Below are 23,784 nucleotides of genomic sequence, written 5' to 3'. Positions count from 1 at the left end.
AATATGTGCTTTAAATGAATTAACAAACAGCCAATATGATAGTTATGTATGCATGTTAATAAGAAACTCATTTACAGTGAGAATTGGTCCTTAAACTAAAGTGTTACAGACCAGTTCATAAGAATCATTAACTTCAGAATCACACTTTACTAGAAATGAACCAGATCATGAGAGTCATTCTCTCAAGTGTTTGATTCACTTTGCACACAAAGACGAAGATAATTTCACTTATATTTAATAGTACTCCAAGAAGATGATGACAAGCTCACAACAGCAGTAACATAAACAATATCGGACAACCAAACTGAACAAAGGAACTTTAGCAGGTACTTTCAAACCCAAGGTTTTAGCTGGAAAGCTGTGTTTTACAACCTAACTTTCTCAGGACCATTTAAATGTTCAAAAGGCCGTGATGAAATCGTCTGGACATTTTCCCATCGTATGATGGATGGAGCATAGTATGAAAGCCTTGTTGGCCATAGATAGATTTTTTTTCTGTTCCTACTTTTTCAGTTCGCATTTGACCATTTTGAGAGGTCTGGAACTCTGCCAGCATGAATAGAGACACTTGTGTTGTTTTCCTGCAGCCTTGCCTTTGGCGTGTTGTTTTCAATAAATCAAAGAGTTTGTAGACACTTACCCAAGTACTGTACTTTCTTATTCCCCATCTCTCCACTCTTTTTTACATTTGCTCAAGAATCAGGTTTTTTGATTTACAATAATTTATAAATTAATAAATATTTTTGTAGCAAGTCACATTTAACTTTTTTTCTCTTTATTCCAGTGAATATTTCTCAGGGTAAATTTTTAAGGTCTGTTCCTGTTTAGACACACATTTTAATGTGTTGACACATAAAAAAATCTTTACTTAAAATAAGCTAAAACAACATAAATCTTTCATTTGCACTCAATTGTATTATATTCAATTAAAATACAATTGTAAAATGTTACCTTAAACCACTGAAGTTAAGTTGGGCCTACATTAATAATTTATGTTGCATTGATTGAAAATGGGCAGTCGATTTCTAGTTCCCAGCATGATTTGTATAAGGATAGACTTTAAATTGATTGAAATTAAGGGCTGTTATAATGGTAACAAAAAAAATAAAATAATTTTTTTTTAGTTTGAACCCTTTTACATTTTCAAAATAAAAGGAATCAGCCTGATCAACAACACTGGTTGGATCAACAAGAGTGAATTATGTTCAGGGAACATTCACAGAATATGTCAAATAAAATTGGTGTGATCTCAATAAATTAGCATGAATTTTACTCATCAGTACATTTAACTTATTTTAAGTTCAAATAAATACTTTTAAATATGTGGAAATGTGCATCATAATCTGCGTCAATATGAAGGATGCAGTATTACTTTATAGGTACTCAAGATTAAGATGAGATTAGGTAAAACTGTGTATGTTATGTACCCTTTAAAAAATAAAATAAATAATAATAATAATAATAATAATAATAATCCCATATTCAGACATTATGGTACCACGTCTAATTCACTGTCCCCATTTTACCTGTTCATTGCCATTTGTTGCATTTATAGCCTTGTAATAATTGTAAAACATTTTCTGAAAGTACAATTATTTGGTAGGTTTCACTAATTTACAGAAAAGGCTTGTGGCAAAAGCCATTTATCTATCAAAGAGAAATGTATTTGGAGCAAAAAAAAGTGTGTTTCAGAGATTTAAACAGAGCTCGGTCAACCAACAGACCACCCTTTTTCAAGTGAGCAATTGTAATTGTCTCTTAAAGCCTGGTAATAGTATTGTTCATTTATTTTTGGCAGACAATTTTAGGGTGGCGATTTATTTATATTGCACTCTGTGCTTTAACCTTGGTGAGAGTGGCTTGGATTGCGCCGGGCTTAATTCAATTTAGAGTCCTTTGCCAATGGATTGTGAGAATGTGGGATACAATTTCAGTTTATTGGGTTTTTTTTTTTTTTTTATGGTTAAAATGGAGGTATCGAAAATAATAAATGGATCATTGGTTTAACAAGGGATTTGTTAACTCTGCTTAACTCTGTGCTCACCATGCATATAGAATCAAAGCTGTTGCATAATATACACACTGGACCATATTTAAAAATAAAGCAAATTTCTGAGGAATTTGTTCATAAATGCATTGAATTCAATGGGACAAATTAAAAATAATTTGTTTAATGAGCAATTTACACAGTAATTGGCTCATGTTTCATGAATAACACACAAATTGTGTCCATCCTTGTTCATATTTACAGCTGTTGAGTTGTGGCCAGTGAAGTCGGCATTAAACGTCACTCTGTGCATTTGTAGGTGGTTGTTTTTCAGAGTTCTGAATGGAGCATGACCTGATTTATCAAGCAGAAACTAAAATGCTGTCGTCCCATTGGTCTTGTTGGAGATTGATGCCCAGATTGGGTATTAACCTCAGAGGGAGCATCAAAGGTCATATCACAACATTTATTTTAACATATTTAATTTATTCATTCATTTTATGAAAAAGTATATTAGAATAGAAACAGCTAATGTAATGTATAAAAATGAATCAAACAGAGAAAAAAAAAAGAAAGCTGAAGTAAAAAAATAAATAATGATCATTTAAAAAAAAGATGAATAGGCAGTGTGTTGTAGTTCAGGAAGGTACATAGTTGTTTAGAATCTTTTCAATCATTCCTTTTATCTATGTGTATATAATGTAAAACCCAGAAGAACATTTTTCAGGATGTATTCTTTCCTCACATCACGCTTGCATCAGGGGTTATAAAAACATTTTCTATGGTTACTTATAGCTTTTCACTATCAGCGATGAAAGGAAAATGTATCATTCTTCATAGCGTGCTCCTGTCCTTTTGGGAGCCAGAACAAAAACAGACCCATTTGATATTTTGAAGAGTAAAGAGTAAACATTTTAAAGGCCCCTGTTGTCTCTGCTTGTGATCATGTAATATTCCAATCATTATTTTCATCAAATTTCAAAAGTTTCAGGCAATGTTGAATTTGTTGCTTTAATACAGTCTAACGGAAGAAAGAAGTCAGTTTAGTTTTTGCTCAGTTCATGGTTTATGATTTTGATCCACATTTTCATGCTGAATTTCTTTTGTTAGAGCAAACTGAATCACGTTTTGTTCATCAGCGCTATCGTTTGACATGGTCCTGACTTGACAGCTCGCCGTCTGCTGGAGGGCTGACATGATAGCACTGAAATACTGCTCCAGGTGAAACTACTAATACAGTCTTATTTGAGTGACATTATTGAAAATTCGTTGAACAGAAGAAAGTGAATGTGATGGTAATAAAAATTCTTTATATAAAGCTTCTAGGACGGGAAGAAATAAACAGAACACAGCACTGAACTAAAGTTAAAAGCCATGACAGATGACAGTGATTTCAAGTGGTTTTATTTCATTTTAGGGGTGTTTTTAACCATGACACAAATGTAGATGTAAAGTCACTCTGACACAGCCTAGAGTGGTTTGTTGCATTTAATAAACGGCAGCAACCACAATATGATTGAAGTATAGTCATTAAAATACATATGTGGTAATAATAGCAATACACATATTGTGTACGTATGACAGGAACAAGTTGAAATTAAGTTAAAAGCTGACTGATGTGCTGTTAGTTCTGGTTCTGATGACTAAATTAATTATTTTATAAAATAAGGGTAATAAAAATTGATCATTATTAATATAATATTAACATTACTATGAATTATATAATTTTGACATTATATATTTATTTGAATTCACAGCATTTATATATTTTAATCACTTGCTCATTGAAAGTTCTTTCTTGTGTTGACCTGGACAATCTTTGCAGCAACGGTGTCATTTTCTTACTAGTGGTCAAATGATGGCTTTTGCTTTCATTCTTGTTTTTAAACTGCATCTGTGTAATGCTTGGGTGATACTACAGCCATGAGTCCACGCTGGCAGTAAATCCCAGCAGGATTGTGTGACAGTTGAAGTAGTCTGGCTTAGAGAAACCAGTGATCCCATCTCTGTGAACTTAATCGGGTGAAATGACACCACGAACAGCCCTATGGGAGCTTGACATCCTGGCAGTGTGTTTTCTGTTTGCACCTTGATGAGGCATCAGCTCCCCTTGCGTGTATATTGTTACACGTTTGTGCATTTGGAGGAGTTGCATTGGCATTCCTTGTGATTAGACGTGAATGTTTTGAGCCAACAATATAATATATTTTTTCCCAAAGGACATATGCACAATGTTCAAACGTTTGTGGTCAGTAAGATTTCACTAAAGCTTATTACATCAAAAGTACAGTAAAATAATAATAATAATAATATTGTGAAATATAATCAGTATAAATATAAAAAAAATAACAGCATTTATTTGAAAAAGGACATTTTGTAAAAACATTATTGGAAATGTTTTTACAAAAAAGTCCTACTTAGTTTATTTTAATTTACATTTTTTTATTGTAATTTATTTTGTTTGCTCAAATTTAACAATGGCTTGTGGGTCTGATTCCCAGAAATGATGCAAACTGCCGAATTGCTTGCTTGGAGCTTTGGATAAAAGCATCTGTTAAATACATAAATGTAAAATGGGGCATATTCCGTTTTTCTTAGACAGAGACATAGTATCATGCACTATAATAAAAAAGAAATGTATTTATTTCGTTTTTATACAATTTCATGACTGGATTAATTTACGAAATATTTAAGATAAATAGTTGCCTCTAATGCAAATTTTTAGTGTGTATAGTGTGTATATATATTGGTGTGTTGGTTTGGTGTATGTGTGTGTCCAGGCTTCTGTATCTTACACTTGTTTGACTAGCATCAGGTCAAATAAGATTTATTTTCTGAATGCCGTTTGAAAAGTGATTAGCTTTAAAAAAAAAAAAAACTGGATGTGCTTTTTAAACAATCCCCCGTCAGAATGACGCATTTTCATGTTTGATGGAATAGACCTGCCTGTACTGTACATCCATAAATGCACTGGAGCATTTTCGCTGGTCTCTCTGCTCCATTGTAAAGTCATAATTCTGCTCTATTACCTTTTTCTCAACAATTCAATAATCTGGCCTCAGCACCTCACTCACTCTCTAACAAAAGCATTAGCTTAGGACTCCAATCACCATGACAACCGCTGGCAGACCGGCTGGGCAAGTCATCAAATACAAGTTCCTGTTTTCAAGTGTTGTACAGCTGATCTGGGGTCAGGTTTATGGATTCTTCTATGCTGGTATGCTTAATATTAAATATCCAGAGAACAGACTACTCCTAGATCAGCTATCTCAAGTCTCGTTCCCAACTATTTTGTCCTGTGCTGCATTTGTTATTTGGTGACCTTTATTGAGATGGGGACTCTGGAGTATTTTATATTCAGTTACATGGGAAAAAACAACTTCATTATCAGTGACGGGATGCTGTCTGAGCATCAATCATCAGTCCTAAGTAGCTCTCATACATCCATACCTGCTAAACCCTGGCTATGGTGAAGAGCCCATCGCCATGGCAACTAATTCCACCCAGTATCTCTCAATGAGTCAATCGATATAGAAAGTTCAGGCCTCTCCGTATCCCTGTGGCTCTTCCACACCTCTAATCCCTGTTTCTAAAGCCTTGGTCCTTCTTTCCGAACTCCCAATTATTCAAGAGATGCTGTAATCTTGAAATAATTACATCTTAATGAATCAATTCATTGTGATGCGTGTAATAGGTATAATTAGTCTGACTTTTGCATATTGATTTTTTTTCCCATTTCACCCGTCCCATTTAAACTATAATTGCTAATAAAATTGGTTGGGTTATGATTACATTCTTCTGTTGAGCACTATAAAACCGGTACGTCCAACGCTATCTCACGGCCAATTCGTACGTATTTTACGAGGTGGCTTATTCGTACGAATTTGTACGACCTCACTCGTACGATTTTATACGATTTGTCTAAACCCCAGTGACGGTTAGGTTTAGGGGCGGGTTTAGGTGTAGGTCATTCGTACAAATTCATACGAATTGTGCAACTCGTAAAATACGTACGATTTGGCAACAATCTTATGAATTTGTACGAGTGTGGTCATACGAATTCTTAATAAGCTACCTTGTGAAAAATGTACGAATTGCCATGAGATCGGTTTGGTACAGTATGCCATACAATCAAACAAACAAACAAAAAAATCTAATTTTAATTTGTTTGTTTAGTAGAGGCAAATTCATCATGCATGAATGCTCAAAGCAAACCGGAGTACAATTTTGACAAAAGTTTTCTGGAAACGTTGAGTTTCTTTATTATCTCCAAAATTCAGTAGAGAGAGATTTGGCCATCTTCTCTCTCTATCTCTCTGTTTCAGTCAGCTGACAGGATTCAATTATGCAAGATCCATAAAGTTTAATTCCGTTCATTTGACACACGACTAAGCATTATGCCTCATTTCTGCCGACAGGTGATTCAGATTAACTTTGAGGAGTTTGACCTAGAACTGGGCTATGACACACTAACCATCGGTGATGGAGGGGAAGTCGGAGATCCCAAAACCATTTTGCAAGTGTGAGTTTCTTATCCACAGTCTGGGACGGTAAGATGATACATAATTTACACAAGCAGGACATTCTGTGCTTTTCCTGAAACTTTATTCCTCTCAACCAGTTTCATTGCTCTGAGCAGTGTTTGTTTGATAAGAATGATATTCCAGCAACAGAAATGAATTTTGAATATCCTACTAGTGTAAATATCCATGTTGTGTCTTCAGAAACAATTCAAATGTTTGTTCTCCTCCTTTGTTATCATTGGATTACAAATATATGTTTGTCTCATGTCACAAAGTTAGTTATTAACATGTATTAATGTTTTATAAGTACAATACCAGTCAAATATTTGGCATCTGTGATTTGCTCTTTGACCTTTAAAGACATTTTGTAGACAAATAAAAAAGTGTGCCTAGGAATGATTTATTTATGAAAGAAATTACTGTTAAAGCATTTGAAATATATGATGCATTATAATAAATTATAATTAAACTAATTCTTAGTTTCTACAACTTTGTTATTATTTTAAAATATGCAAAAAATGGCAATTAGAAATGACCAGGCTGTCTGCCAGTTTGCATTCAGTATGATGTGCTTCTGCTTTGTTTCTGTGTGTCTAATCTCTCTCTTCTCATCAGTCTGACAGGCAGCTTTGTTCCAGACCTCATCGTTAGCATGACCCATCAGATGTGGCTTCACCTCCAGTCTGATGAAAGCGTGGGATCTATAGGCTTCAAGATCAACTACAAAGGTACCTGAAAGCATCTGAACAATGTATGGTTCGCTTTGGGAATGGACTAAAAAAATAACTAAAAAGCAAACAGAGTTGTTCTAAGAAAATGAAATGTCAGGGTTGTGGTTTACTCAGTCTTGGTTATTGGAGATAACCACACTATATAAATATTAGACTTGTTCTGGTTTGTTTGTTTTTCTAATTTATTGAGATGCACCTGTATATTTTATTTAAGATTAAATAACTGTTCTTAATTTTAAAAAAAAACTATTTGTACCACAAATATTTAATTGTCAGGCAAATTCTGTGTCTCTGGCAACCCTATTGTCAAGGTTAAATAGAGGAAGTGTGGCATAGTGCAAAAAAAAAAAAAAAAACCTTTATTTGTAACTGCACACAAATAGAAAGGGAAAACAGGGCAGACCAATAAGCCCAGATTCAATCAAATGTCCAGCCTTCATCACTGTTTTCTGATCGAGTGAGAAAGTGTTTTTCACATCCACTGCAAAGCAGTTTAGACATCAAAAGACCAGCCATTATTTACCTGGACATGTCCACTATTTCCTGCATGAGTATTCGGCATACATTCTTAGTAGTCAGTGTGCGTAAAAGCAAAGCAGTTCCCACAAATCACTTCAGTGGTCTCTGCTGAATGCACGGCAACTAACTTTCATCCCGAACACATGAGCTACATTCACTTGATAGAAGCAGCAGTCCCTACAAAACCCATATCTTTGATTATCTCTCCTCCCTCAAGGTTTTGTAATAAATTAGTGTCGGGGTGATGAACAAGGTGCCATTCAGTATAATGAGAGAGACTGACTGAGGTAGACAGCGAAAGAGTCTGAGAAAGCAAATGAATCCCCTTAAGTGCAAGACCAGAGAGAGAGAGAAAAGAAAAACAGATTACTGTATGATATCCCTAGGAGAGACTGGCAAAACATTACAGATTGTATCAGATTTGTCTTTTTTTTTTTTTTTTTTTTTCTAAGCCTATTATAATTTTTCTTGTATACGCCACAGACAAGCACAGTGGCTTTGTTTCTTACATTTATATTTCTAGGTAGGTCTAATTGGTCCTGTCAATCATAAATATGTGACGGTCATACGTGAGGTAATAAAGATCTATAGCTTGGACATACATAATGTGTGTGTGTGTGTGTGTGTTTTATATTTATTTAAATGTATAATTTCTTATATTGTATTTCAGAATATTTGTTCATATATTCACCATTCTACTGCCCTATGCTAGAATAGTATTATTAGAATTAATCTAATAATATGGAATTGTTCTAACTGAAAGAATATCATGGGTTTAACATTGAGTAAAATTAAATTAGATTTTGTATGTCAGATTCTGTAGATTGTGAATACAATGAAGACACATATAATATATGATGTGAGTATTATATGTGATATATAACATAAATCAAGAGCCCTTTGAGGGATCAATCATATCAGCCACAAAATGAGCATATTAATAGTTCACAGCACTCATTCATTGAATGGAAGAAATATTAATGTTTTCAGTGTCTTGTTCCCCAGTAGTTCATTTTAACTGTCAGGTTACGATTTGTGTCATTTTGTCCTTGTTTGGTCCTTTAATTTTCTTTAATTTGAGTTTGAAATAGATTTGAAAGTGTAACACCAAGTGTTAACCACCAATTTATCTTGCACAAAAAAACTTCATTTATGAAATAATATATTGGCAGAATAAAAAACAGACAGACCTATGGCGCATTTTGGGTCATGACTCACTATTTGAGAAGCACTGCCCTAGAGCACAGAAGAGATATAGTTTATCCCATCTAAGAGTGTATACAATACAATACAATACAAATGCACTCCATTATGGTGACGTCTGTGATAAATGCATTATTTACATGGCTCATTAATTGGGTTTATGGTGACTGAAGTTTAATGATTACATTTCACTTATTAATACAACTACATTTGTCATTTAACATTGATAAATTTATACCCTTATATTTTACCTCTGAGGGTGCACTGTTCTTATTTTTTTGTGACAAACTTAATGACATAACACATTTACTTGATCCCAAAGGTTCAAATTGTAGACAGGCGCTGCTGAAGCGTTACCATGATTTGTATTCATTACCATGCAAATCAGTCTATTATTCTTAACTCTGGTGATTGTTATTTATATGCGTTTAGGCATATATATATATATATATATATATATATATATATATATATATATATATATATATATATATATATATAGACGAACATCACTCAAGATATTAAGGCTTGAACCTTGAGCACATTTTTATGTATTATTCTTCAATGCATCTCTATACTGTGGAGCTTTATTTTGGAGTCTATAACATCTTCAAAGAGTATGTCTTAGAGTATAACTTTGTGTAGGTGTGTGTGCTAGTTTTATATGTATGGCCATATGCTCTGTTTAGTAATCCTCCATTTGATGTATGTAGCCTTGAATCTCTGCTGCTAACTTAAAACTGCAAGTTTGACTTTGTAATAACATTGAAGATACACATCAGTTATGGAGAGAAACTAATGGTGAATATGATTGAGACTGAATGCTTGATTACTTACAAGAGTTTAAAAATGTCATTTTTGTCAACTTTTGGTTGAATGGTTCAGAGAGGAACAATCCAGTCTTTCTTAAAGTGTTAGTTCACTCACTAATCAAAATTGTCATTAATAACTCATCCTCATGTCATTCCAAACTCGTAAAACCTTCATCTTCAGAACACAGTTTAAGATATTTTAGATTTAGTCCGAAAGCTCTCAGTCCCTCCATTGATACTGTGTGCATGGTATACTGTCCATGTCCAGAAAGGTCAGAAAAACATCTTCAAAGTAGTCCATCAGAAATCAGAGGGTCAGTTAGAATTTTTTGAAGCATCAAAAATACATTCTGGTCCAAAAATAGCAAAAACTACAACTTTATTCATCATTGTCTTCTCTTCCGTGTCTGTTTGAGAGAGTTCAAAACACAGCAGTTTGTGATATCCAGTTTGCGAAAGAATCATTCGATGTAACCGGATCTTTTTGAACCAGTTCACCAAATCAAAATGAATTGTTTATAATGGTTCACGTCTCCAATAAGCATTAATCCGCAAACGACTTAAGCTGTTAACTTTTTTTATGTGGCTGACACTCCCTGTGTTCAAACAAACCAATATCCCGGAATAATTCATGTACTCAAACAGTACACTGACTGAACTGCTTTGAAGAAAGAACTGAAGATGAACGCCGAGCCGAGCCAGATAATAACTCGTTCTCGAGTCAAGAACCGTTTCTGTCAGACGCGTCCGATTCAAGAACCGAGGAGCTGATGATACTGCGCATGTGTGATTCAGCGTGAAGCAGACCGACACACAGAGCGTCTGAACTGAAGTGATTCTTTTGGTGATTGATTCTGAACTGATTCTGTGCTAATGTTATGAGCCCAGGTAAACCGAAGGCTTGAATCAAGGGCAATCATCGCAAATTAAGTCATTAGGTTGAGCACAAAAGAACCGGTGAACTGTTTTCTTCAACCGGTTTATTGAATCAAACTGTCCGAAAGAACTACTGGTGATCCGATAACTGATGCAACCAGTTCTTGACTCGAGCAGGATTCAATCGTTCATTCGTTATCTGGCTCGACTCTGTGCAGGCCCGTCGCAACAAGACAGGCAAACCAAGCAATTGCTTGGGGCCCCGAGCTGACCTGGGGCCCCAAGACAACGACTGGTTAAGAATAAAATGCAACGACACTGTGTGAGCGCCCCTTTGATCGTCAATGCAGTAACATGTAATGACACTGTTATCGGGATCCCCCTCAAGGGGGCCCCTCTCAGTTGTCGCTGACAGCAGCAGGCCAACCAAGTCAAGTGATCTCTGCTTTTTTTTTTTTAGAACGGAAGGAATATGGTAACTGTAATATGTTTTTTTTTTTTAACGGGATAAAGAAAACGCAGATCAGAAATCGCAGACTGCAAGGAGTCAGCAGTGTTTTGATTTGAGGGCTCAGGCAAACATAAAGAGAACGTCGTGGCGTGTTTCGATTGCAAGAATCGCGGAATCCAGTCATAAAAGCAGAATTTACAGTTTAACGCAGAATGACACGTAATTTGCCAAATTTTGAATGAATGAATTAAAAATAGGTCATTGTGCTTACATCAAACCACGATACGGACTAATATCTGTAAATATTAAGCAGGAACAGTCTGTTTAAATATGAATCCTGCATGTTCTGCATGTCTCTGTTAATGAAAGGAGTCTTCCTTGAAGACGCACTGAAGCGCGCGTGACGCTCGCGGTGATTTCAGTCTCGTGTCTGATGTCTCACTAAATAAGAATGTGAACGCATGAACAACATCTACAGAACTGCTCTTAACAAAAACTTTAATTTGCTTAATTTTCAATAATTAAAAGATAAATTAATGTTTGGTGTTTAATGTGCATCTCAGAAAATGCTTTATTTAAAAACCCACCTGAATGGCACTTAAATGCACTTAATTCATCTGTCAACTTTATTGTCATTGTTCAAAGTACAAGTAGTACAGACAGAGAAACAATTATTAATGATTAAACGTTTTTTTTATGTATGCATTGCATTCTATGCATTTAAACAAAAAAAAAATCTAAAAAAGGAAACTTAGTTGTTCATTTAACGCACCCCTGAGCTGGTAATAGCGACCTCTTTCAATATGCTAACAGTGAAATGGTAAAACGTACTTCACAGGTAATTTCAGATTTTTGTTTCAATTATTTCCCAGCTACTCCATCAACTTCATCCTCAACATCAACAGATGCATCACTTCTCAGTGCTGAGTTTTCCTCTATAAAGCACAAGGTACCACAAGCTCTATAATTATAGCTGATATCCTGCACAGCCCAGAGTTTAAACTAAGTATGTGCTGTCATATTATTAGAAGAAGAAAAAAAACTGTGCAAATCACTATTGAATTCCCACCAAACTATTTTTTCAAGCAGTATTTGCACTGTAAACTTTTTTTAAATTTATATAAAGTGCGGGTGAACTTAAACTGTATGGCTATGCTGTGGTTCCTGTAGGTTTTTGGTGGGGGGGGGGGGGGGGGGCTCTATGTCCATTTTGCTTGGGGCCCCCAAATTCCTTCAAACAGCCCTGACTCTGTTTTCAACTTCAGTTCTCTCTTCACAGCAGTTCAGTCAGTGTACTGTTTAAGTACATGAATTACTCCATGATATTGGTTTGTTTGAACACAGGGAGTGTCAGCCACATTAAAAAAGTTAACAGCTTAAGTCATTTTGGATTAATGCTTATTGGAGACGTGAACAGTTTTAAAGGATTCAGTTCGATTTGGTGAACAGGTTCAAGAAGATCCGGTTAACATTGAATGCTTCGTTCACTGGATATCACTACACAGTTGTGTTTTGAACTCACTCACAACAGACCCTGAAGAGAAGACAATGTAGAATAAAGTCGTAGTTGTTGCTATTTTTTTTGACCAAAATGTATTTTCGATTCCTTAAAAAAAAATGGAGGGATTGAGAGCTCTCAGACTAAATCTAAAATATCTTAAACTGTGTTCCGAAGATAAACGGAGGTCTCACGGGTTTGGAATGACATGAGGGTGAGTTATTAATTATATAATTTTGATTATTGGGTAAACTTACCCTTTAAGCAATGGCGCTTATAAATTACTGAAGTTTTTTTAGTGCATTTTGTTATTGATTTGGCACACACAGTTTCAACGCACCAGCATTTGGCCACGCACATTAACATCTCTTTTTTTTTAAGATAATTTTGTTTCTATTCTGTATAGCCAGAATGCTTCAATATCGTCAACATGGTTTAAAAACCTTATTTAACATCCCTTCTTTTAAAAAAATTTTTGTTTGTTTTCTGTATAGCCAGAACACTTCAATATCTTCAACATGGTTTAAAAACCTTATTTAATTGAATGCTTCAAAGAAATAAAACAGAGATCCGCCTGGGAGTTTGCCTGTGTGTACTAGACTCATGTTACTTGTGTTTTAGAAGTGCCTTGTTTTGTGTCTCAACTCCACATTAAACTCGGCTTTGTGATAATGAGGACTTTCTTGAGAGAGATAAAGTCAGCATTATTGAAATGAAACAATATCCATGGGATACACAAAGGGAGAGATAAATTACTTGCCATTTTCCAATGAATAAGAAATGGTTTTGAGATTAAATTTATTTATAGGCTTTTATGTGAAGGCAGGCTTAATGAGTCCTGCTATATGGTAAATGCTTGGAATGCTTTTTGATGTATTACATGCCAAAGTTCACTGATACTTAGTAATTCCCTGGCTGTTTCAGGAAGAAAAACACAGGTCCCAAACTTACCCTGTGTGGGCTGTCTGTGCTTACATAAACAGAATCGACCTTTTGGATTTGATTGGATAACTTGTTAACACAACTGATCTTCACAGAGAGGTCCTCAGGATTAGAAGCGCACAGAACCCCATCACATTAAGTGTCGTGAGAGAAGCGTAGTAGTGTGCATCTGACATGCTGACCTTACATTGGAGTATAGCGCTGTCCATGATTATTCACACACCATCAGCTCCTACAGACAATTTGTACTCTATTTTGTGCCTCATCATAAATACAAAGCAGTAAATATGGCCTAACCTTCCCCTAGCCACCCCTCACAATTGACCAATGGAGTAAAGCATTGTGGTAGTCATAAAGAGACTGTCATGTCGGAAATTAATGCCATACATCAAGCATTGGCCAAAGACCTCCATTATACCTCAGGAGAAATCCCCTTCCTACATGTTCAAACTTTGATTTGGTTTTAAATGAAATTTAGTGGAGGTTTCTTTTTCTCTCTCTCTCTTTTACCGTCCATCCTTTGGCAAATCCTCAAGCATCCTCATTTGGAACAGAGTTCATAGTTCAATTGTGAATGGACGTGCAAAGTGGCTGGGAAGATGTATTGCCCATTCCAGCAGCCTGCCGCCCACTTAGTCAATTCTATGTAGGTGGAAGGTGTTATCTAGGTAAAGTGACCCCCAGACTTGGTTTTTGTACTCATGGTGGGAATGTCCTGGATGGCCGACCCTACCATCGAAGGGTCCAGGTGCTGAAGCTTATCTAGGCTGAACAGAGAGTTTTGGTGGCATTCTGTTCTGGTCAACTTCCCCTTAAGTGCTGCGAGGTTCAGAATATCTGATGAAATCAGTCCATCATTGGATTGTTGCAGTGCGATTCAGTGCCATTTTCGAAGCTACAATTCAGTCATTTGCTATAAGTCTGTAGATTTATCTTGCACTTTAACATGGAGAGGAAGTGACAGTTAATCTCTCTTAATTACCTCAACCACTAAGACTTCCTTGAGCAACAAGCTGCATTTTTTTTTTCCGGGTAAACAAAATAGCAGTCAAAAATAGCAGTGATTGTTGACGTTTTTTATTTAGAATTATTGTTGTTTTTGTAGTGTTATTGTAGTTTACTTTTCAGTTTATTGTTGACTGATTGGAGAAAAAACTCCATATATAAAAAACTATACATACATACTGTATATAATTATTTTTTTCTTCTTAAACTGCAGCAGTTGAAGTAGGAAATGTGATGTTTAGCAATCACTATTATTTATATTTTTTCTCTGTAGAAATTGACAAGGAGAGCTGTGGGGACCCAGGCACCCCTCTGTATGGGATGAGAGAAGGAGATGGATTCTCTAATGGTGATGTGCTACGCTTTGAGTGCCAATTTGGATTTGAGCTTATTGGAGAGAAGACAATATCCTGTCAGAACAACAACCAGTGGTCTGCCAACATCCCCATTTGCATTTGTGAGTACTGTCAATGTTACTGTACATTTCAGACTGATTAATTGCTTTAGAAATGTTTTTTCTGTCCTAGTTTGGTACTATAATGAGAATTGACTGTGTTAGATTTTGCTACATTTAAATTAGTGCTTTTTTATGCCCTCATATCTTTTCTATTTCAAGAAGCACCATCATTACATTTTTGTTAAAATACTTTTCAAGGTGCTATTAAAAAAAATAATGTGGCAAAAAAGGGGCGGGTTGGGACTATATGTGGACCACAAAACCAGTCTTAAGTCACTGGGGTATATTTTTAGCAATAGCCAAAGAAATCATTGTACGGGTCATAATCATCGATTTTTCTTTTATGCCTAAAATCATTAGGATATTGAGTAAAGATCATGTTCCATGTAGATATTTTGTAAAACAAAATGCATATCAAAACCAAATTTTTGATTAGTAATATGCATTGCTAAGAATTCATTTGGTCAACTTAAAATGCGATTTTCTCAGTATTTAGAATTTTTGCACCCTTAGATTCCAGATTTTCAAATAGTTGTATCTTGGGCAAAAATTGTATAATCCTAATCCATCCATCAATGGAAATCTTATTTATTCAGATTTCAGATTATTTTTAGATCTCAATTTTGAAAAATTAGCACTTGAGACCGGTTTTGTGGTCAAGGGTCACATATGTTAGCTGACCAGAGGCAGCTATGGAAAGTGTTTAGGAAACAAGTTTGAAAACAGTCATTAACTGTGGTAAAGCCACAGAAATCACACACTTCATTTTTTTTGTGTGTGTCAAATTTTTCATGTTCCATAAGAATCTCCAAATAACTGGATTTTATTAACATTTCTGTCTTTGCTTTTTCTTCAAAATGTATGCAGAAATCTCTGAGGCAGCTGAAATAATTGGCTTATATATCCAGCCATCCTGGAAACTTCTTTAGCTGCAGTGACATCTGCTATATTTTGATACTCCACCTGTAGGCTCCTTGCTTAAAAAAATGCATAGCTGAAATTTCTCCACGTCTAATTGGAAGATTGAACAAATCAGCTCTATTTATAGCCAAGTCCAGCTATGTCATGAACGCAGTTTGTCAGAAAGCGCAGAACCTAATAAACAGTGGCGTGACAGTCTCCATATTGCATATTAAACACATTCACTTGGCTAAGTGCTGTATTATTACACTGATGTATGATGTGGCATGTTTTTATATGTTTGTCGGCTGCCTTGGTGTTTGTTTGTTTTTTCTCAGTCATTATGGGGGAAAAAAACATTATAATATTAACGTAGTTACTTTAATCTTTAGTTAAAAATTAGCAGCTATTCTGTTCTGTTCTTTCAGTTCCCTGTCTTTCAAACTTCACTGCATCCATGGGCACAGTCCTCTCTCCGGATTACCCAGAGGGCTATGGGAACAACCTTAACTGTGTGTGGCTGATCCTATCAGAGCCCGGCAGCCGTATCCACTTGGCCTTCAATGACTTTGACCTAGAGGCTCCATACGACATCTTGACCGTGAAGGATGGAGAGATGCTTGACTCGTCTGTGCTTGGCCGTTTCACTGGGGCGGAAGTGCCATCCCACCTCACAAGCAACAACAACATTCTCCGGCTGGAGTTCCAGGCTGACCACTCTATGTCAGGCAGAGGTTTCAACATTACCTACACCAGTGCGTGTCCCACATTTGGATTGGTTTCTAATCTGCATTATGTCTGCATGGGGCATTTGTAAAGCATGTATTGAGCATGAATTCTGCATGAGACACCATGTTGGTTTTAAACGTGTTGTGTATCAAAGTGTACTGATAGCAGTTACTGCTGTTTCTAAAACAGATAATGATTATTAAGATAATCTTATCTTTGAATAATGCTTTTTTACAGTTTGCAGTCACAGTACAATTCAGCTGCTTACAATAATTAGTCAAAAAGTCAATACATTGTATATGTTTTATTATGAAAATGTCCTTTATTTTATATATATATATATATATATAGTCAATATTCCTTGAATTTGTGATAGGACAAACAAAGATGAAAGTGTCTATTAAGGGCCTCTTACAGACATGACAAATACAATTAAAAAATTTTCGCATGCGCACCAGATCTCTGCTCCGCCCCTCATGACTTTAATCCACACAATGACTTCTTGATGGTCCTTCTTAAAGGAGATGAGAAATGTCACAATAATCCATCAGGTCCATCAAGTCCTTAAAGTAGACATGGGTTTGCATGCATATTAGGTACAACGCTGCTGTAATCGTTTAAGGCTGAACGCTAATGTCGCGTTCTTTAACAGACTGACACTTAACTGTTGTCTGTTAAGAGCTGTCAGTGCCCTGATGGAGTACGTTAAATCTGTATTCATTCTGACAAACGTCATGTCCTTCTTGTAGGCCTTTCCTGTCACCAGACATCCATCAGGCGCACAGGGTGTTGTGGACAGCAGCATTCTTGGCCATTCGCCTTGGGCCTCTGTGTATGCTTCATGGAGTTATTATAAAAACAGCTGGAAGGTCAATAATACTAATGCTAAAAAAAAAAGCCCTGAGTGGAAACCTGTCCTAAAAAGTACCACAAATCCTCATATTTTGAGTGCAGGGTAAATTGAAGTGCACCACCTTGGGTGGGAGTGTCTTTCAAACTTGTCAACTTTCTAACAACCTAGTTTTCAACTCATCCACTTGATAAAGTGTTATTTCTTTTAGTGACATTCTGCAGTCATCAATTTTGACTAGCCAGAAAACTTGTTCAGGACACTTCCAATTCTAGAATACTATCTTATGTCGTTCGTCCTTACAGCATTTGGCCATAATGAGTGTCCGGATCCGGGAGTCCCTCTGAACGCCAGACGTTTTGGTGACAGTTTCCAGCTAGGCAGCTCCATCTCGATCATCTGCGAGGATGGCTTCATTAAGACCCAGGGAGCAGAAACCATCACTTGTGAGCTGAATGGTGGCAAGGTGATGTGGAGCGGCCCCATCCCAAAGTGTGAAGGTATTTATTAGGGCCAGTTGCCACCAAAAGTAGACAGGAGTCCTCAATAAGTGGACAGTTCTGCCTGGTTTTCAGTGTCAATCTAAATGGAATAGACAGTCACCTGTGGGTCACACAGACGAGGGTTAATAGGGCATGTAAACCAGAGGGCATGTGGTGGTGAGCAGCCTGTCATCTGTCGTTAAAATCCTTGTCAATCCCTTGAATTTTACTCAACATGTTTCTAATTATGCTGTAACACTATTCATATGGTCAGAGGAATAGTGACAGACTGACAGTGTCGCCCACAAGCAATTTTAACACCTTACTCTAGTTTATGTGGGATTGTAAATATGTAAATTGAGGTACAGTTAGTTGGTCTTATTTAACTGCTTTTAAGTACAGTATACATGTGATTATAGTTCAAATAAAATCAAAAACAGTGGCTTAATGTTAGTCAACTTAAATGCATCTTCGTTAATAATCTGTTCTTTCTACAGCTCCCTGTGGAGGCCACTTTTCATCTCCTAGTGGAGTTATTTTATCTCCTGGATGGCCTGGTTACTACAAAGATTCGCTCAACTGTGAGTGGGTCATAGAGGCTGAACCAGGACGCTCTATCAAGATCACATTTGAGAAGTATGCTTTTTTTTGTATTTGAATAGATTCTTTTTTTGTTGTTGTTGGTGTTGTTTTTTTGTTCATCTATGTAATTTAAATGATTCTGTGAAAATTTGAATTTCTGAATCTTAATTTTCCAGCAACAAAGAAATCTGTAAATACACTGTAAATATATTACCATTAAAAGGTTCAGGATCAGTAAGATTTTATTTAGTAGTGATGCACTAAATTGATTAAAAGAAGACATTTCTATTTCAAATAAATGCTGTTCTTGCAAACATTCTAAATCTAACCCTAAATAAAAAATTCTGAAATAAATGTATCACCATTTCCACAAAAATAGTGTACACCAATGTTTTTACTATGTTTTAGAATTAATGTTTTTTGAGAACCAAATCAGTAGATCATTAGATTGATTTCTCAAGGATCATTTGACACTTAAGACTTTAAAATGTTAAAATATTTTCAAATAAAAATCTGTTGTTTTAAGTTGTAATAATATTACACAATCTTACTATATTTTTGTTGATCAAATAAATCCAGCCTCCGTGAGCATAAAAAAAGAATATATATATATATATATATATATATATATATATATATATATATATATATATATATATATATATATATATTTTTTTTTTTTTTTTTTTTTTTTTTACTTTTAAAATCATACCGACTCCAAAGTGTTCAACTGTAGTGTATAAATATGGTAAAGTTGTATCATTGTCAGCAAGGACATTTAATTATTTCCTGTTTTTCCAACCAGATTTCAGACAGAGTTGAATTGTGATTTCCTGGAGCTTCACGATGGGCCCAATCTTCTCTCTCCTCTAATTGGCGCCTTCAATGGCACCCAGGTGCCTCAGTTTCTATTCAGCAGCGGCAACCACCTGTACATGCTTTTCACCACTGACAACAGCCGCTCAAACAGTGGCTTCAAGATCCTGTATGAAAGTAAGTGTACAGTAAACTTTCCACGGTTTCAAAACTTTTGTTAATGTAGAGCACCAGCATCCAGTAAATAATTGAAACGCTCTCAAAATACTTCTGAGTTTCGTCTGTCTTGCTATCCCTAGGCGTTACGATAGATGCCTACTCATGCCTGGATCCAGGGATTCCAGTCAATGGTCTTCGTTACGGTCAGGACTTCTCCATCGGCTCCACTGTGTCTTTCGGCTGTGACTCGGGTTACCGCCTCAGCCATGAAGAGCCATTGGTCTGTGAAAAGAATCACTGGTGGAGCCACCCGCTACCCACCTGTGACGGTTGGTCTCCTTAGACATTCATAGTGAAAGAAGAGTTGTTAAACCTAGTGACCTACTGATCAATGAAACTGTTCGTAAAAGGAAAAAGATGAGGTGTTGATTAACATATCGAATAAATAAAAGGTTCTGAGTTAGTGACAAAAAGGGCTTAATAAACCGTATTACTAGAGCAAGACAGCGCTAAACAGCAGGCTTGTGCCAGCAATGAAACTTCTGCTCAACCCTGCATGAAAGATGTTACCTGTGCCTTACCCCGTCAGAGCTCCTTAGGCTGCCTGTCCTTCGGCTATTTGATTACATTCTTTTGCTTTGCCTTCTCTAAGGCAGCTAAACTGAAACAGTGTGATTCAATGCAAGGCCATTAGCCCATCGCTGAGGAGGACTCTGAGAGGCAATTTGCTGTGAAGGCTGCTTCTGCTGATAGGAACTGATGCGCTCACCAGATTAGACATCCAGGGGCACTTTTTACTGCACACAGTCATCTCACCTCCATGGGCTCTAAATGCAGCATAAATTAGAGACATGCACCTGCCTGTACTGCGCTCTCAGGTAGCAAAGGTCTGTCTGGTACTCTAGATCCTTCTTACACTGAGCACCATGCAGCGTTTAAGAAAAAAAATATATTAGTACTGTCAAAAATCAAGCATGCATTTTATGAGGTGAGCGAGATGACAAGTTTTTAACCAATGTGAGTGTTTTCCTATTCCAAGAAATAGCTTAGGTGGTTATAAAAGTCACACTGTTTTTTTTTTTATACTTCTGATATTCAGAATTCAGTGGTTTTGAAAACGGGTAGATGGATGGATGGAATTGTACAATGCATATTGATAACTGCAAATTTAATATAGTTATATATATATATATATAACTCTATTAAATACTAAATACAGCTGTCATTAATAAAATTAATTAAAAACTGTTCACTGCAGCATTAAATTTAGATCTGCTCAATGTTGCACCATGATTCTTTTTCCGTGTTTTTACAGTGTTGCGCATTATAACCAATCACACAGGAATCTGTTGAGTTTAGTAACAGAGCAGCCAATCAGAGGCGTTCAGTTAAAAAAAAATAAAAAAAATAATTCTGACCCCGAATATTTGAACAATAGTTATGAATTGGGCTTAGAAGTTTCTGTCTCAAGGAAAGACACAAATGTTAATTCACCTTTGACATGTTAAATGATAATCCCAGTAAATGGGCTGATAGAACAATTAAATCATTTATGGTTATAAATGGTTCCATTTACATGTAATGAATTTAAGTGAAGGGTATTTTTAAGTAAGTACCTTACTCCCTGAGTTCCCTTACTCCTTTAGCACTCTGCGGGGGTGATGTTCGAGGACCGGGAGGCACCATCCTATCCCCGGGATACCCTGAGGTCTACCCCAGCTCCCTTAACTGCACCTGGACTGTGGAGGTTAGCCATGGCAAAGGTAAAGCAGCAGCTGATATACCTTAAGCTGCAGTTTTTCCCTATTATTTAATGGTATTTCTTTTTGACAGGCCAAATACTAAAGAATAACATACAAATTGATAACTGGATGAAAAGCGAGATTCAAGAGTTTTTCACATTCTAGAGCCAGCCGTAGGTACAAACTGTCATGAATACAGATTTAGATAATCGTCCATGCCCTACTCTGAAATATCATCATACAACCTTTGAGTTCAGAATAATGAAAGATACTTTGAATTTGAATTTCCCATGGCTAATAACGTATATACATTTTGAAGGCCATTATATTTAGTGGACAGATCAGTTGGAACTAAAAATAGACTTTTCTCTTTCTGACACGAAGGCAAAAAAGGGTCAGTATCGAATTTTCCTTTGTTCTGCTTGACCTCAGCCAAGGGCCATTGCTTAAATTCACAAGGCCCAAGAAAAAAGTTGTAACGAATAGACTCCCCTTCTCCTGGGTCTAATGAGTACACTATATGAGTAGGTTGGTTAATTTGTGCATTGCTCTTGTTTCACCAATAGGCGTTCAGTTCAGCTTTAACACCTTCCACCTGGAGGATCATCATGACTACCTCCTCATCACAGAGAATGGGAGTTTTGTTCACCCGCTCGCCCGCCTCACAGGTGCAGAGCTGCCCTCGCCCATCAACGCAGGGCTCTATGGCAACTTCAAGGCCCAGCTCCGCTTCATATCTGATTTTTCCATCTCCTACGAAGGTTTCAACATCACATTTTCAGGTGAGGGATGTCCTGAGAATAGCCTTAGAAAAGGGCACAGGGACAGTAGTTGAGTCCTCTTACAATTTATACAGTATTTACTGAATCAAGCTACTTTTCTACCTATTGTGTAAACATTTGGATATTTTTCTAAAATCCTAATGAAACTGGCAATGGAGAGAAAAAAAAGATTTTATATTAAAAACAGAAAAAATATGAATTTATAAAATTACATTTAAAAATGTTTGAAAAAATTTTAACAATAAAAATTTAAAGTAAAATGCATTTAAAAAAAAAGATGCTTAATTAAAATCTGAACAAGAAAAGACAAAAACAATATAAATATTTTCATGTTCATTATGTTTACCCCAAAACCCAATTACACATTACTTTTAATATGTAATCTTTCAAATTCTGTCTTCCTCAGAATACAATCTGGAGCCATGTGAGGATCCAGGAGTGCCACATTTTGGGCGCCGTAACGGTTACAGCTTTGGCATTGGAGATACTCTTACCTTCTCTTGCAATATGGGCTACCGCCTGGAGGGAGCACCAGAAATCATTTGCCTGGGAGGGGGTCGGCGCATGTGGAGCGCACCTCTGCCAAGGTGTGTTGGTACGTTGTCAGCTGTTTTCATTCATTTAAACTTTTATTCTCTTGATTCTTTACCAAATGGCACACCACATGGGCATATTGCTGATTCTGAAGAAAGATAGTGCTGACTTGTTCACTTTGACTGTAAAAAAACACCTTTAATGATGAACCTGTTGTTTTTTTTTTTTTTTATGGGGGATAAATCAGACGGTTCAAAAAGTTAATGATTTAAAGCAACAGTTCACCTATAAATGAAAAGTCTGTCATTATTTACTCTCTATTCAAGCTTATATGACTGCGTTCTTCAGTGGAAGACAAATATATATACATACATTCTTTTCAATATAATGCAGGTGAATAAAGATTAGGGCATTCACAATAAAAATAATATTAAAAAAGGAATAATATGAATAATATGAAATATTTTAATAATACACAATAAAAAAAGGCAAAATATATCATTAGAAACACAATTTTTGAACAAAGTCATACAGGGTGAAATGAGGGTGGATGAGTGAATGATGGCATGAGCTTCTGTCCGACCATGGTCACATTCTTTAGTTGGCTAAGTCGAGCCTAATTATTATTGGTTCCTGCTGTTTCCCTGGAAACACACAGAGAGTCATCGTGTTGCCGTGCAGAGGGGTCACGTTTCCATTTTGGTTCCCAGAGCTAATAAGCTCCAGGACAGGAGCGGTTTGCCACGCCAAACTTCCTTCACAGTGGCTTTCAGAATTCAGCTTGGCTAGCTCCTGCCGAGCGCATTTGAAGTGATTTAGTGCTGCTATTGTCATGTTTCAGTGTTTCTTGATTGTATCTCTCAGTGTATCTTGCTCACCGGCGTCAGTAAGTGACTCCTCGGCAATAAAGCATTCATCAGACGTAGACAGAATGGGCTGAAGCAGCATCAATTGGAAGTTAGCCATGCATTTCACAAGACAGGGACATAAACAAAATAGCAATTATAATAATGGAGAATTTTCAGAGGTTTGCTAGTGACTCTACACTTTTCTCTGGTCATGAGGGGTCACCGGACATTTATAAAATTAATTTAAAAAAAAAAGAATAACTGCATAGATCTCGGCTGTTTGTGTTAAAATGTATTTATATTGTTATACCCTTTTTTGTGTTGCATTATCCAGTGCTAGAAAACTAATCAGTTCT

At 36.2% G+C, this 23,784-nt stretch overlaps 1 protein-coding gene across 1 annotated transcript in view; it reads left to right on the top strand.

The window, feature by feature from the left end:
• The window catches only part of LOC127935613 (CUB and sushi domain-containing protein 3), a 183,516-nt gene that overhangs the window by 30,689 nt on the left and 129,043 nt on the right, over positions 1 to 23,784 (top strand). Inside the window, exons 6-16 of the mRNA XM_052533684.1 lie at positions 6,406 to 6,509; positions 7,126 to 7,238; positions 14,822 to 15,004; positions 16,333 to 16,659; positions 17,789 to 17,983; positions 18,463 to 18,601; positions 19,353 to 19,540; positions 19,663 to 19,851; positions 21,169 to 21,285; positions 21,831 to 22,046; positions 22,453 to 22,641. Of these exons, the coding sequence (XP_052389644.1) occupies positions 6,406 to 6,509; positions 7,126 to 7,238; positions 14,822 to 15,004; positions 16,333 to 16,659; positions 17,789 to 17,983; positions 18,463 to 18,601; positions 19,353 to 19,540; positions 19,663 to 19,851; positions 21,169 to 21,285; positions 21,831 to 22,046; positions 22,453 to 22,641 (1,960 nt within the window). The remainder of the gene's footprint in view (positions 1 to 6,405; positions 6,510 to 7,125; positions 7,239 to 14,821; positions 15,005 to 16,332; positions 16,660 to 17,788; positions 17,984 to 18,462; positions 18,602 to 19,352; positions 19,541 to 19,662; positions 19,852 to 21,168; positions 21,286 to 21,830; positions 22,047 to 22,452; positions 22,642 to 23,784) is intronic.

The sequence above is a fragment of the Carassius gibelio genome, chromosome A19, assembly GCF_023724105.1.
Source record: "Carassius gibelio isolate Cgi1373 ecotype wild population from Czech Republic chromosome A19, carGib1.2-hapl.c, whole genome shotgun sequence".
NCBI classification, from domain to species: domain Eukaryota; kingdom Metazoa; phylum Chordata; class Actinopteri; order Cypriniformes; family Cyprinidae; genus Carassius; species Carassius gibelio.
This window is presented reverse-complemented; position numbering and strand designations above follow the sequence as displayed.